The 13,987-nt window shown below is 42.2% G+C and overlaps 1 protein-coding gene across 12 annotated transcripts in view; it reads left to right on the top strand.

The window, feature by feature from the left end:
- Positions 1 to 10,244, top strand: part of NRG1 (neuregulin 1) — a 456,659-nt gene extending 446,415 nt beyond the window's left edge. For all 12 annotated transcript variants that reach the window (XM_060237089.1, XM_060237088.1, XM_060237087.1 and 9 more), the window contains 3 exons: positions 3,690 to 3,820; positions 5,621 to 5,824; positions 9,485 to 10,244. In XM_060237089.1, the coding sequence (XP_060093072.1) occupies positions 3,690 to 3,820; positions 5,621 to 5,824; positions 9,485 to 10,139 (990 nt within the window). In that variant the 3' untranslated portion in view covers positions 10,140 to 10,244. The remainder of the gene's footprint in view (positions 1 to 3,689; positions 3,821 to 5,620; positions 5,825 to 9,484) is intronic.
- The last annotated feature ends 3,743 nt before the right edge of the window (positions 10,245 to 13,987 follow it).

Here is a 13,987-nt window from a genome sequence, read left to right as displayed (position 1 = left end):
CATCCACAGAAATGAGTATCCACAGAAAGAAGGCAAGTAGAAGCCCCATGAAGATCTACAGTAGTTACTTTTAATGTGATGTCTGAGTCAGATTGAATACAAGCAACTTTATCTATAAAGTGTGTTGCAAAATTATTACAGCATGCCATCATGGATTTGAAACCCTTTTGGGGTTTCAGCATTGAGGGTTGAGAATCACCTGCAGCCCCAGCACCAAGCTATAAGGCACCCCAGGTGAGGCCCCCCACCCCGGTCTCCTCTTCACCTGTGGGCAAACTACACCCACCCCACCCCCGGACTTCCCTCCCACAGGTGCCCACCCAGCCTCACCTTGCCTCAGCCACCTTACCTGAGGTGCATCTGAGAGGTGGGGCAGAGTTCCCTTCCTTACTGTGCCCTGCCATGGTGTGGCACAGCCTGACTGCTTGCATTGCAATCTAGATGCACACAACATCGCCTTCGCCTCTGCCGCCCCCTCCCTCCTGGGCAATTTAAAACATGTGGGAGGGCGCAGATGAAAGGGTCTGCCAATCAGCTGATCAACGGGGCCTTTTTTTGTGAGCAGGAAAGACAGCGGCTCTCCCTTCCTTGCTCATTCACTCCCCCCACCCAGCGCCCTGGGGATGCCCAATTCAGGTGGCCCCCGGGGCTGCACCTGTAATTGACCACCTAAAGTGATCTAATGGACACACCAGCCCTGATCACCTGTTCCTTCCACAACTTAACCAAAGCTTCAACAGGATAATAATGCAGGAAATTATTTGGATTCATCATTCCACAGGAATGGGCCATATTTAATGCTCATTTCCCCTTGCAGAAGTTCAGGGGGTGCCAAAAATCTAAACCTGGCTAGATGGTGACTCATCCATGGCAACAGAGTCAATAAAAACTCCTTCACTTTTAAGCCACTTTTATCCTTTTGCTTTGAAGAGGTCAGCTAAGTTTTGCCTGTTTTAGAAGGCCATCAGAGTAGAAGGTGAGATGGTCCCCCTCCATGGTGTTGTTTGATGATTCTCTTGTGTTGATTTTAGCTAATTTGCTTCTTATTATTCTTTTTATTATTCTTTGTGGATTGCAGTATACTTTCTGTTTATAGCATTCTAGTTTGTAAGCATTCTTGAGGGCCCAGGCTAGCATCATATGACAGAACATAAATATAATAATGTAGTGCTGGATCTGATCCTTCCATGAACACAAGCGAGTCTACAGAAAGGATTTTTGCTGCTTCCCTTTGTTTCCTCAAGCTACTCCAGAGGGTCTGAGAATCCTCAGGAAAGTTTTCATGGGGGAGGGAGACACCTACAACAAGATAGGGGAATTAACAGAGATTGCGCCCCCCCCCCGCAGCCTCAACTTTTGTATGACCTTTTTCTCCATTTTCAGAACTGGAACTTGCTCTATTTAGAAAAGAGTGATGAGGAACAAGTAACACTGATTCTTCTGGCCCTGCATTGAGCAGAAGGTTGGATTAGATGGCCTGTATGGCCCCTTCCAACTCTATGATTTTACCTAGCTAAAACCCTTTCCCGCATTCTGCATTCTATGAGGTTCCTGGTGATGATCACAGGCTAGGGTTGCCAATCCCCAGGTGGGGGCAGGGGATCTCCCAGTTTGGAGGCCTGCCCCCCGCTTCAGGATCATCAGAAAGCAAGGGGAAGGAATGTCTGCTGGACACTCCATTATTCCCTATGGAGACCATTCCCCATAGGGTTTAACGGATGACTGATCCATGGGTATCTGGGGCTCTGAGGGGGCTGTTTTTCGAGGTAGAGGCACCAAATTTGCAGCATAGCATCTGATGTCTGTCCTCAAAAGATCCCCCTAAGTTTCAAAAGCATTGGACTAGGGGGTTCAATTCTGTGAGCCCCAAAAGAAGGTGCCCCTATCCTTCATTATTTCCAATGGAGGGAAGGTGTTTAAAAGGTGTGCGGTCCCTTTAAATGTGATGGCCAGAACTCCCTTTGGTGTTCAGTTATGCTTGTCACAACCTTGTTCCTGGTTCCACCCCAAAAGTTCCCAGATATTTCTTGAGTTGGACCTGGCAACCTTATCACAGGCTCTCAGGAGAAGCTTTTGGGAGGGCTCTGGTGTAGCCCACAGGTCACTAGTTGGTCATCCCAGATCCAAGAATGGGGGAAATGTCCATGACTGATAAAAGTTGCCAATGAAAAGGTATCAGCCAGCTATTGTGAGAGCAACAAAGGAGGCAGTACATGTATTTTACAGCTAAATCTGAGCTACTTCGGTTGCATATGGAAAATCCCAAGGACCTTTGCAGCAAATAGTTTTGCCCTGGTTTACAGCAGAGACAGGATTTTACCAGTTCTAAGAGCCTGTTCTGTGTTTTCAGACAATTAGACATTTCCCCTATTACATCATTCCCTGAGAGAGCCAATTTGTAGTTAAGCAATGCCGGTTATTTAGCCACCACATAGTCAAACCTTTTCCCCCTGCCAATTTTTTTTTTGTTGGTAATAGTGGCAAAGAATAGACCAGAATTAAGACTCCATTGTTTTCTGATGGCCAAACTAAACTTTGGGGAAAACTAGTTTGTTGAAAGTACAGAAAAAACATGCTTTCTGCCTGATTTATTACTTGAAGAAAGGTTGTGGGGAGTTTTTAATGGGCAAGTAGTATTCAGAACTTTGGCACACACCTATTGCCTGTGGTCTGAATGGGTACAGTGCAGAATTCTACTAATTCTTTCTGTGTAACACATAGAAAAAGCTCTAAAGCAGATTGTGACACATAAAGGTGTAACAGCAGAGACTTTTCTTTTTTTTCTTTTTACATTTTTAATTATCATTCCAATCTTACCCCAAAAACATACAGAAAAGTGCAGAGACTTTTCTATGGATCAGCAATGATCCAAAGGCCACTGGTCAGTTCACACTAAGAGACTGATTCCTCTCTAGCAGTTGCTCCACCGCCGGGCTTCTGCTTTCCCCAGCTCAAGCAGTCAGTTCCCCATCAGTTATTGCGCAGGCATGTTTTGATCTGCTGCTCCTCCAATTTCTCTTGCAGCTTCCTGCTCGTTTTTTGCAATACCAGAAGCTGTGAGGGAAATTGGAGGGAGCCGTGGATCAAAATGCACCTGTGCAGCAACTGGTGGGGAATTGATCGCTTGAGCCAGGGAAAGCAGAAGCTCAGGAGCAGAGCAACTGCTAGTGAGGAATCAGTCTAAAACAAATTAATCATACTGACCCAGTTTAGAAGAGGTGCATAGTAAATGGTTTTCAGTGAAACAGCTATGTTCATCTTGAATTCCTTTTCAAACGACATTAAATTTTTCTTAGCATAAGGGAGGGATGGTGGCTTAATGGTAGAGCATCTGCTTGGTAAGCAGAAGGTCCCAGGTTCAATCCCCAGCATCTCCAACTAAAAAGGGTCCAGGCAAGTAGGCATGCAAAACCTCAGCTTGAGACCCTGGAAAGCTGCTGCCAGTCTTGAGTAGACAATACTGACTTTGATGGACCAAAGACGGTCTGATTCAGTAGAGGGCAGCTTCACATGTTCATAATAATTAAGTGGTAGCTGATGAAGTAAACACAGCACTTTATGCATGAAGTTGCTCACTGCATCTTATCATATGCATAAAAAGAAGGTTGTATGCAGGATGTGCTTCAAAGTGCACAGATGTGTACTTTGAAGTGTATACATGTGTGTGTGTTCTGTCTCCATTTGTTTAGCAATATGTATCTAAAAACGTAATATCCAGTGAGCATGCTGTCGAGAGGGAAACAGAGACATCATTTTCTACCAGCCACTATACTTCAACGACTCACCACTCTACAACGGTCACTCAGACACCCAGCCACAGGTAGGAAGCTGAAATAGAACCAGCAGCCTGATTTTCTCATCTCCCACAGTTGCAGAACCACTGTCCATTAAAAAACCATTGTTCAGAAAAGGCACGTATAATGACAGTACATATGCCAGCTAGGGACCATTTCAGATTATTTGTAGCATAAGATGTAGTTGTTTTCCATCATTGTGTGTGCAGTCCAGAAATACTTTGGGTCCATGGCATGTTGTTGATTTTGTTCCTGGCAAAGTGCGACTCTTCCTCCAGATAATCGTTTGTTCTGGAAGCTGGTGCAACAGCTATTGCCATTGCAGCATGAAACGAAGCACCCAGTTGGATGTGCCTGTGATGTGAATACCAGTGAACAATACATCTCCTTCCACTTATTCCCATGCCATTTTGTAATATTAAAAAAAAGCTATACAATCATTGTGACTTAGCAAGCCAAACACAACCTACCACTCATGTATTGTGACTTCCCAGGTACTGAACAACTGCCTTGGTTTTCTGATCTTTAGTGGGCAGCAACTGCTGCAAGCCTCTCACACCACTGGTGAGCTACTCGGTGTGTCTGATGGGCCATGCTCTGTGGGTTACAAGTTGTGCAAAGCTGCTATAGAGGATCAGCGTTCTCATAGTAACCCCACTGGAGTCAAATGCACTTATCTAGGTTTTAATACAGAAGTAGAGATCATCAAGACTGTAGACATGTACCACCCCCAGGGCTTTTTTTTTAGCAGGAATGCACAGGAAGGCAGTTCCAGCTGGCTTGTGTCAGGGGGTGTGGCCTAACATATAAATTAGGTTCTGCTGGGTTGTTTGTAGAAACAATGGCGACATCAGGAGTGTGGCCTAATATGCAAATTAGTCCTTTTGCATATCTTTTGTTTGTTTAGCACATATATGTTTTTAGGATTAATATATAATGCCACCTTTCTGAACTCTGAGCAGTTTACAGATATATCAAAAAGAACCTGTGACATCACCTCAGGGGCCACACAGAAAAGACATTCCATACAGACATGGGGGGCATGGAACAAATCCAGCTGCTTCCAGCCATTTCCCTTCCAGGTGTGGGGACAGGCGTCTCTCTTTTCTACAGGCAACCAAGTCCTCAGAACTTGGTTCTCCTTGAGGGTCCATAAGACTGAACTGCCCTTTGGCTTTGCCTCTGGCAAACTCTAAGACCAATTTTGCACTAGGCTTGTTCCGAGTAGAGAGCCCTTTTGCTCCCAGCGCTTCTCACAGTTTTCGCACAAGCTGCCCCGGAGCTGTGAGTTGGCGCGCCACTTTTCCGCAGCAAGCAAAATCCTCTTACAAGCGGTTTCTGCTTGCTGCAGAAAAGCAGCCCACCGACTTACAGCTCCGGGGCAGCTTGTGTGAAAACAGAAAAGTGCTGGGGGCAAAAGGGCTCTCCACCCAAAACAAGCCATAGTGCGAAATCAGTCTAAATTTTCCCAATTACTTTGAAAAAAACAGGAGGCCAAACACTCATTCCTGTAGCTTTGCTTTTCTTAACACAACAGTACCAGCCATGGCTGTTCCTTGCTTTTTTGCATTACAGTGAAACTGTAATGGGTCAGTTCCTGTTAGAACACTTCCTGTGCATCCCCATTTTGTGCACATAACAGTTCATTTCTAAAGAAATATCTCCTCAATTACTCATGCAAGAGCATGCACCAATGAAAATCTCATTGCCCTGTGAATCCACTGGATACATTGCTCAGATCACTGAAAACATCTCTTGGTTTCCTTTTTCTCCAGTTTTAAATTTTAAAATGTTCTCTTGTTTTCTTCCCAACGGCTTTTTATCAGTTGGAGCAATGGCAGGACCGACAGCATCATCTCCGAAAGCCACTCAGTGCTTGTGAGTTCCTCGGTGGAGAACAGCCGACATACAAGCCCGACAGGCCCCCGAGGGCGTCTCAATGGCTTCGGAGGGCCGCGAGAATGCAACAGTTTCCTCAGGCATGCACGAGAGACGCCCGATTCCTATCGTGATTCACCTCACAGTGAAAGGTACCTATCATAAACTGACCTGCCTGCCAGTTTCTGCAAAAGTGTGACTGTCTGGAACATTTTTGACAATATTAAGGGCTATTTCCAGAGCACTTTTTTCTTCTTTTTTTGTAGGTGACCTTAATGCTAGAATAAATAATTTTGATGAAGTTTTGTTCAGAAAATTATTTGGTCCAGACAGTGGAAATTTTCTCGACTCTTTCTGGTTTGATAGATAATCAGAGCCTTTTTTTGTAGCAGGAACTCCTTTGCATATTAAGCCACACACCCCTGATGTAGCTGATCTTCCTGGAGCTTACAGTAGGCCCTCTAAGCTCTTGGAGGATTGGCTACATCTGAGGTCTAATATGCAAAGGAGTTCCTGCTACAAAAAAGCCCTGTAGATAATCAAAAGATTCTGTAATAAATGCAAATGTACTAGAATTTTCTTATCCAGAGAAATTTGGCTATAATAAACAGTTCCTCTGTAGTGAACCCATAGGAACCCAGATTTTACTTACCTTGATACCAGTGGAGCAGGTGTCATTGATTATTTTATTGTTACCACAAAATTTCTTCCATTGATTAACAACATGAGGGCATGCAGGTTTTTTGGGCAATGACCATCTGCCTGTTGCTCTCTATATGACATTACCAACTGTTCAGATTTCTGTTCTGAATAATAATCCACTGGTTCAAAGTTTAAGATTACTCCTCAAGTCCTTTGGAACCCAAAGATAATAAGAATGATCTTGTATGAAATGAGTACCCCCTGAGGTTGCAACTCTGAGGAAATCTCTCCTGTTTCAAACAAATGTCAATCCTGCTTTGGCCATATTAAATGCTATTTTATCTCTCTTTATCTCATTTGATTTGAAGTCTTCCTTTGAAAGACATCCTTGGGTAAAACTTTCTGATTCCATCATGTGCGCTTCATGGTTTGATAAGGAATGCAAACTAGCTAAGCAGGAACTACGAAAGAAGCACAGAGAATTTAAGAACAATGTTATTTTGACTCAGAGAGAGTTTTGGGCTCTTAAGAAATACTGTAAGAAATTGACCAGGTAACGGAAAGCCAAACATAAAAACATAAGACAAGCCATCTTGGATCCGGCCAATGGCCCATCCAGTCCAACACTCCATATCACACAGCGGCCAAAGCCCAGGTACAATCAGGAGGTCCACCAGCAGGGCCAGAACTTCAGAAGCCCTCCCACTATTAGCTCCCAAGCTCCAAGGATTCAGAGCTTCAGTGCCCCAGACAGATTGTTCCATCTATAACTTGTGGCTAATAGCCACTGATGGACCTCTGCTCCATATGCTTATTCAATCTTCTTTTGAAGCTATCTATGCTTACAGCTGCCACCACTTCCGCATAGTGAATTCCATGTGTTAATGACACTTTGGGTGAAGAAGTTATTCCTTTTAAGCCTATTGCTTATTAATTTCATTGAGTGCCTACAAGTTCTTGTACTGTGAGAAAGGTAGAAAAGTACTTCTTTCTCTACCTTCTCTATCCCCTGCGTAATTCTGTAAACCTTTATAATGTCACTCTTCAATCAGCTAAAGAATCCTAGCCTCTTTTATTCATAGCAAAGGTGTTCCATCCTTTTAATCATTTAGTTGCCCTTTTCTGCACCTTTGCCAATGCTATATCTTTTATGAGGTGTGATGACCAGAACTATACATAGTATTCCAAGTGGAGCAACACCATAGATTTATACAGAGGCGTGATGATACTGGCTGATTGGCTTTCAGTTCCCTTCCTAATAATCCCCAACATAACATTTGCCTTTTTTGTTTCAATTGCACACTGAGTCGACATCTTCAGTGAGTTATTTACTACAACTCCAAGATCTCTCTCCTGGTCAGTTACTGCCAGTTCAGACCCCATCAACCTATATTTATAGTTAGTATTTTTGGCTCCAGTGTGCAATACTTTACACTTGCTCATATTGAACCCACTCACCCAGTTTCAGCATATCCCTCTGAAGTTCCTCATAGTCATCGCAGATTCTCACAGCCCTGACCAACTCAGCTGAAGACTTGCTTAAGCCATGGATCCAATTAATAGCAGCTGCCAGTTCTAATGACAGCTCAGCATTCTGGTCTGTTATGAATCAGGGCCTTAAAACTCGGAGTTATATTTCTTCTTGTATTTCCCCACAGGTTAGGGAGGCATTTAAGACTTTGTTTTCCGCTTATAGGAATTTTTTTGTCATCAGACCATTGGTTATAAATGATCGTTTGCCAAACTGCCTTGGCAATCAAGAATTTAATAGTTAGTCTTTGGTCAGGGAAAGCCCCTAGTGTTGATCTCATTCCTAATCAGTTATCCAAGATGAATACATGTTGGCTTGCAGAAATTCTTGCTCCCTTTACTCAGATAAATCAGACAGGCATTATCCCAAAATCAGGAGGCACACAATAATTGTGCTGATTTTTTAAAGAGGGTCCCCAATCTGATCCTGGTTGCTATTGGCCAATCAGTTTATTGTCATGTTTAAGCAAATTGTATTCTTCTTATTTGTTGAAGATTCTTGTGAAGTGGCTAGAGCAACAGGATATTTTAGGATAGGAACAGATCAGCTTCAGGCAACCATGGATCATGATCTGCTCTTATCCCATTTGATAGAAAAATATACTCATTTTTCAGATGGTATTCCTTATGTAGGGTTTATGGACCTAAAGGGGGCTTTCGATTCTGTCCCCTGGACTAGAGTGTGGGTGAAGATGCAAGGTACTTCAGCTGATAAAAGGTTACTATGATAATATTTTGTTTGCATTCAGATGCTACTGCTCAGGTTCATTGTGGACAGGGGGGCGAACTATCTGACTCATTCAGCCTTGAATGCGGTGTCAGACAAGATTGACTGCTGGCCCCATATTAAATTTATACTTAAATGATCAGTCAAGCCATTTTGATCAACCCTGTCGTCCTCATCTAGCACACCATAGTGTTGCTATTCCACTTTGTGCAAATTATATCCTGCACTTGTGTTGGTTTTAAAAGATCCCTAAAACTTTTTTCTGCCGCAAAGGTCTGACATTAAACTGCCAAAAGTCCAAGATAGTGGGTTTTTTTACTTTAAAATAACAAGGAATCCTTTGAGGGAGAGTGAATTAGAACAAGTTAAAGATTTTTCGTATCTTGGAATCTTATTCGCATCTAATCTAAACTGGGTTCTGCATCAAAAAGTTGTGAGAAATAAAATCAAAACTTGTATCTGGGGATATTGAGTTTCTTTTGAACAACGGGTAGGAGATACCGTATGTACCAAGGTGTGCAATTTAAAAAAAAATGGTATTTTTTTGTTCGGGTCTATTGAACCCAGAAAAAAATGATATTTCAAAAAAATCTCAGATTCGTGTACTGGTGTGGTATCAGATCTGAGATTTTTGGGAAATCCCAAATTTTTTCATCTCCAGTAGACCCAAACTGAAAAATATTGTTTTGTTTTAATGCCAGCTCAATTCTGGGGCTGGCTTGGCTTCTCCTGCAGGGGAAAATAGTAATTTAAAAAATTGTGTAACCTTTCATTTTGTCCAATACTGGACATAAATGGAAGGTTATTGTTAGGTTGTTAATCCGAAACCAAGGAAAGAAGAAACTAATTTTCTTAAAAGTTGACCTTTTTGTTTGATTCTTTTGTTTTGTTCCTCTCATCTGAACTTCTTTAGGTATGTATCTGCTATGACCACACCAGCTCGCATGTCACCTGTAGATTTCCACACTCCGAATTCTCCAAAGTCACCTGCTTCAGAAATGTCTCCACAGGTCTCCAGCTTAACAATGTCTGTCCCTTCTGTGGCAGTCAGTCCGTTTATAGAAGAGGAGAGGCCTCTCCTTCTTGTGACACCGCCCCGGTTGCGTGAAAAATACGAGCATCACATACAACTGTTCAACTCCTCTTACCACCACAATCCTGCACATGAAACCAACAGTCTCCCACCAAGTCCTCTGAGGATAGTGGAGGATGAGGAATATGAAACCACGCAGGAATATGAACCCGCACAGGAGCCCCAAAAGAAACTAGTCAACAGTCGGAGGGCAAAAAGAACAAAGCCCAATGGCCACATTTCCAACAGATTGGAAATGGACACTGACACAAGCTGTGAGAACAGTAGCTCAGAGAGTGAAGCAGAAGATGAAAGGATAGGAGAAGACACGCCTTTTCTGAGTGTACTGAACCCCACAGCAGCCGACCTAGAATCAGCTACTGCATACCGGCTGGCTGACACCAGGACTAACCAAACCAGCCGGTTCTCCACACAAGAAGAGTTGCAAGCAAGATTATCCAGTGTAATAGCTAACCAAGACCCCATCGCTGTATAAAAAAAAAACATTTTAAACAAAAAACCCACATAGATTCACATGTAAAACTTTATTTTATATAATGAAGTACTCCACCTTTAAATTAAAACAATTTATTTTATTTTAGCAGTTCGGCTACTAGGATTAAAAAAACACAGAAAAAAAACTTTTATAAATTAAATATATAATGTATATACAAAAGTGTTATGTGCCATATGTAGCAATTTTTTTACAGTATTTCAAAAATGAGAATGATATCAATGGTGCCTTTATGTTACGTTATGTTGAGAGCAAGTTTTGTAAAAGTTACAAGTGATTGCTGTTCCACAGTATTGCGCAGAAGTGTCCGACATTCTGGGTTTTTTCCACCCACCCTACCCCAAGCCCCTCAGTCCCCCCACCCCATCCCTTGCAAAAAACTGTAATGCAATGCATTAATGGTGACTGGCTCTACAATTGGCAGTTGCAACAGTCCCTGTGTTTGCGTCTTGCAGCCTTCGGTCAAAACGTACTGCACTGGCATTACCTACCTGAAGAACAAAACGTACCTTTTTCTTCTCAAAAGTGGTGGGATTTTTTTGTTACAGAATCTGGGGTTTGCTTGCTCTCTGACCAAAAAGAGTCTTGTTTGGGGAGACTTGAGAAAATGGTCAATCCAACACAACACCATTATTTACAACAGGACAAAAGGGGTGAGGAGAGACACAAAACTACATTAACCATTTGACAGAATTTATATAGGAACAGTTGTTCCTTGACTTCCTCCCCACCCCCCTTTTCTCCCTAAAGGCTACATTTCTAACATGCTGTTTTTTAGAAACAAGTTAAGGGTCTCCTGGTCTCTAAAATCCAAGAGGACCCAATCCCCAGCAGGACATTTTCCTCTGTGTTTGTGCCACTGGCAAGGAAAACCATCAGCAGTGGCACCACAGGCTTCCCACACACCTTCCATTCATTTTCATTGTGGTTTGTGTGTGAGAATCTCCCACTGGATTATGCCCACATTATCTGTTCATTTTGGTTTCTGGGTACTGGTAAAATAGTGGACAGGTTGGTTGGTTATATATCACTGGAAAAATGTAATAATTTTGGCCTGTGTTTTCTAATAGTTAAACTTTTGGGGGGGGGGCTTAAAAAGAAGAGCAGTAAAAATAACTGCTTTAACTTGCAGTAGGTTTAAGGGTATGAGCCAACATAAGTAATTATGTTAAAATATTTATTTTTAATTATTTGTTTTTAATAATCTTGTTCTTCCTCCAAGGAGCTCAAGACAGCAATCACATACTTTTAAAAAGAGCACCTTAAATTTCTGTTGACGGGAGAGTTGGGACTTTAGTGCTTCGGTCTGGCCAGATTATGCCTAAAAATCCCTGTTACCAATACAGCATCCACATAAAATGGAACCCAAAACAAAAGGGCTAAAATGAGCTCTGTAGGAAAAGCTGAGCATTTAGTTCACAGATGGTGATTGAGACTGCTTTTTATTTAAATAACTTGTATGTTTTGTTACTGTAAACAAATATATTCTATCTGTTGGGCTCCTAATCATGCATGGGTTTTGTTACAAATATGCATGCGGCCACTGATTAAACTAAAATGCTCTCCTTCCAATAAGCAAGTTAGGGAACCAAATGAAATGCGAGTGGCAGACCTGTTTTTTTTTTAACCCATGTCTGCCCCAGTCATATATAAAACAGTGGCTGGATCTGCTTTGATCTGTAGAGCAAACTGCTCAGCTGAAGGAAGAACTGGCCCCCTTAGGGTTGCCAGGTACCCCTTGGCCACCAGCAGGGGGAGGGGCAGCCATTGTTCATCTCCACATAACCTCACCACCACCAAATGCTTTTCTTCTAGTAGAGCTCACCTCTGGTATCAGGACTCTGTTGAGAAGGAAACTGCAAATAAATAAGCCACAGGCAAGAGGAGCATTTAGTCTCCTCCCACCCATGCTCCTTTCTCTTAAAAATTGGACTCCCCACATCCTGCTTTCTATGTCAATGGAATTGATTTGGGTTTAAATAAAGAGATCTGCCATCTAGCTTGGCTCTCTGGCCCAGGTAGCAAGATTATTTCTGCTCCTAGTTCACAAGCCAGTAGCCATCCACATTGGACCAGATTTAGAAGCTTTGCTTATTAATTTTGTTTCAACGTATATGTGGGCTATACTTTTTAATGAACAAAAAATAAGATTGGATGTGCTGTGAAGCTAATGAACTTTAGAAGACGCCATAAAGAAAACAAGGCCCACAGTTCTAGGCTAGGAGGTTGCACTTAGCTAACACCAATGTATATCAACATGAGACCTCGAGATTCCCAGCCATCCTAAACTGGGGAATGAACAAAACTGTGGTTTCAGATTTGCAATCCTAATCCTATTTCTTACATGGATTTTTTTTTGGGGGGGGGGTGTACTTTTGTGGAAGTTTGCACATGATTGGTAAGTGTTGAGAAGGCTGCATTGCAGAATAACTAATGCATTTGCTTTCCCTTATAAATTCATGTGAGTACAAGCTTGAAGTTTTCATTACACCATCCTGACTTCAAGCGCATGCTTAAAACTTCGCTGAGTCTTGGCTGCTGGTTCTGAACCTAAAAACCGAATGCTTCTTCTAGTATAAATTTATCAGTATCCTGGGATTAAAATGGAACTGTCATTCTTTACTGGTGAAAATCTGATTTCTAAAGGCAGCTCTGGTATCCCTACACTGCCCTTCATCCCAGACTTGCCCCAAACAATCTAAAGCATACATGGATTTTGAAATCTATATTTCATAGGAGCTATTTAGCCAATACAATGAGAAAGGGAAAGGAACAGGAAAGTTCTCTTTCTTCTCCATGACTTGGAGCCTCCAGGTTCTTGTGATACTTCTCCAATGCCTGAAATTGTATCCTTGGAAATGCATTTCTTCCTCATTCATCTTTCTTTAACCTCCCTTTATTTTACTGGTATTCAGGGAAATGAAGTGGTCCCAATATATTGTACATCAGTATGCCACATTAATATATATATTCAAGAGACAGGCATCTGAATTGGCGATAGAGAACACTTAATCCACTTAACTAAGCAGAGAGAATTTCCACAGGTAATGATATAAAACCAGTTATCTGGGAAGATGTCTGGATTGGACATAGTAACTCTGTCCTGCGCATTTTCAAAAAGCGTATGAGAGACTGCAAACTTATACTACTAGGTTACTAATACTTCAGTAGACTTCAAAATTCTCCATCCATTCCTCCTCCTCCTTACCTGCAGCTGTTTGCTATATTTTTGCATGCCCAGGCATGGAAGTGACTGCAACTCCTACTTCCACTTCATTTCCAAAATTAGGGTGTGGCCATATAGGGCATTCTCATGTGCCCTCTTCCATGCTGTAGAGTGCACAACCACAAGTGCAGAAAGCAGTACTCCAATAGCAGTAGTAATGATGCTTTGCACATTGGTTCACCACCTTCTGTTCTAAGGTGTGTTAAGGTTAAATCATCATGTCCAGAAACTAGCAGGGGCAAAAAAACTCAACACCAAATCCTCATGCCTTTGGTCGGCTACTGTTGTCTCTTATTGGCGGCCACTTTTTTTTCTAGTGTGCACTGCTATTCAGGGAGCTATTTGATGGCATCCTTCCATTTAGCACCTTTCCATGGCAAGCAGGTCACCGACAGAAACAGCTGGTGTGCCTGTTAAAAAGAGAAAATGAGAAAAAATCTTTAGTCCTTTGTATCACTAGATCGTAATAATATCTGGTAGTTAACACCTATGCGAAGACCGGCTGTGTTTAAATTGTGATTGGAAATGGAACTGAAATGTATAACGTTTGGGGTAGCAACTTGCTGTGACTCATTCTACCAAGAAAGGCATTTCCTTGCAGGAA

This window comes from Heteronotia binoei, chromosome 4 (assembly GCF_032191835.1).
Source record: "Heteronotia binoei isolate CCM8104 ecotype False Entrance Well chromosome 4, APGP_CSIRO_Hbin_v1, whole genome shotgun sequence".
Classification (NCBI taxonomy): domain Eukaryota; kingdom Metazoa; phylum Chordata; class Lepidosauria; order Squamata; family Gekkonidae; genus Heteronotia; species Heteronotia binoei.
This window is presented reverse-complemented; position numbering and strand designations above follow the sequence as displayed.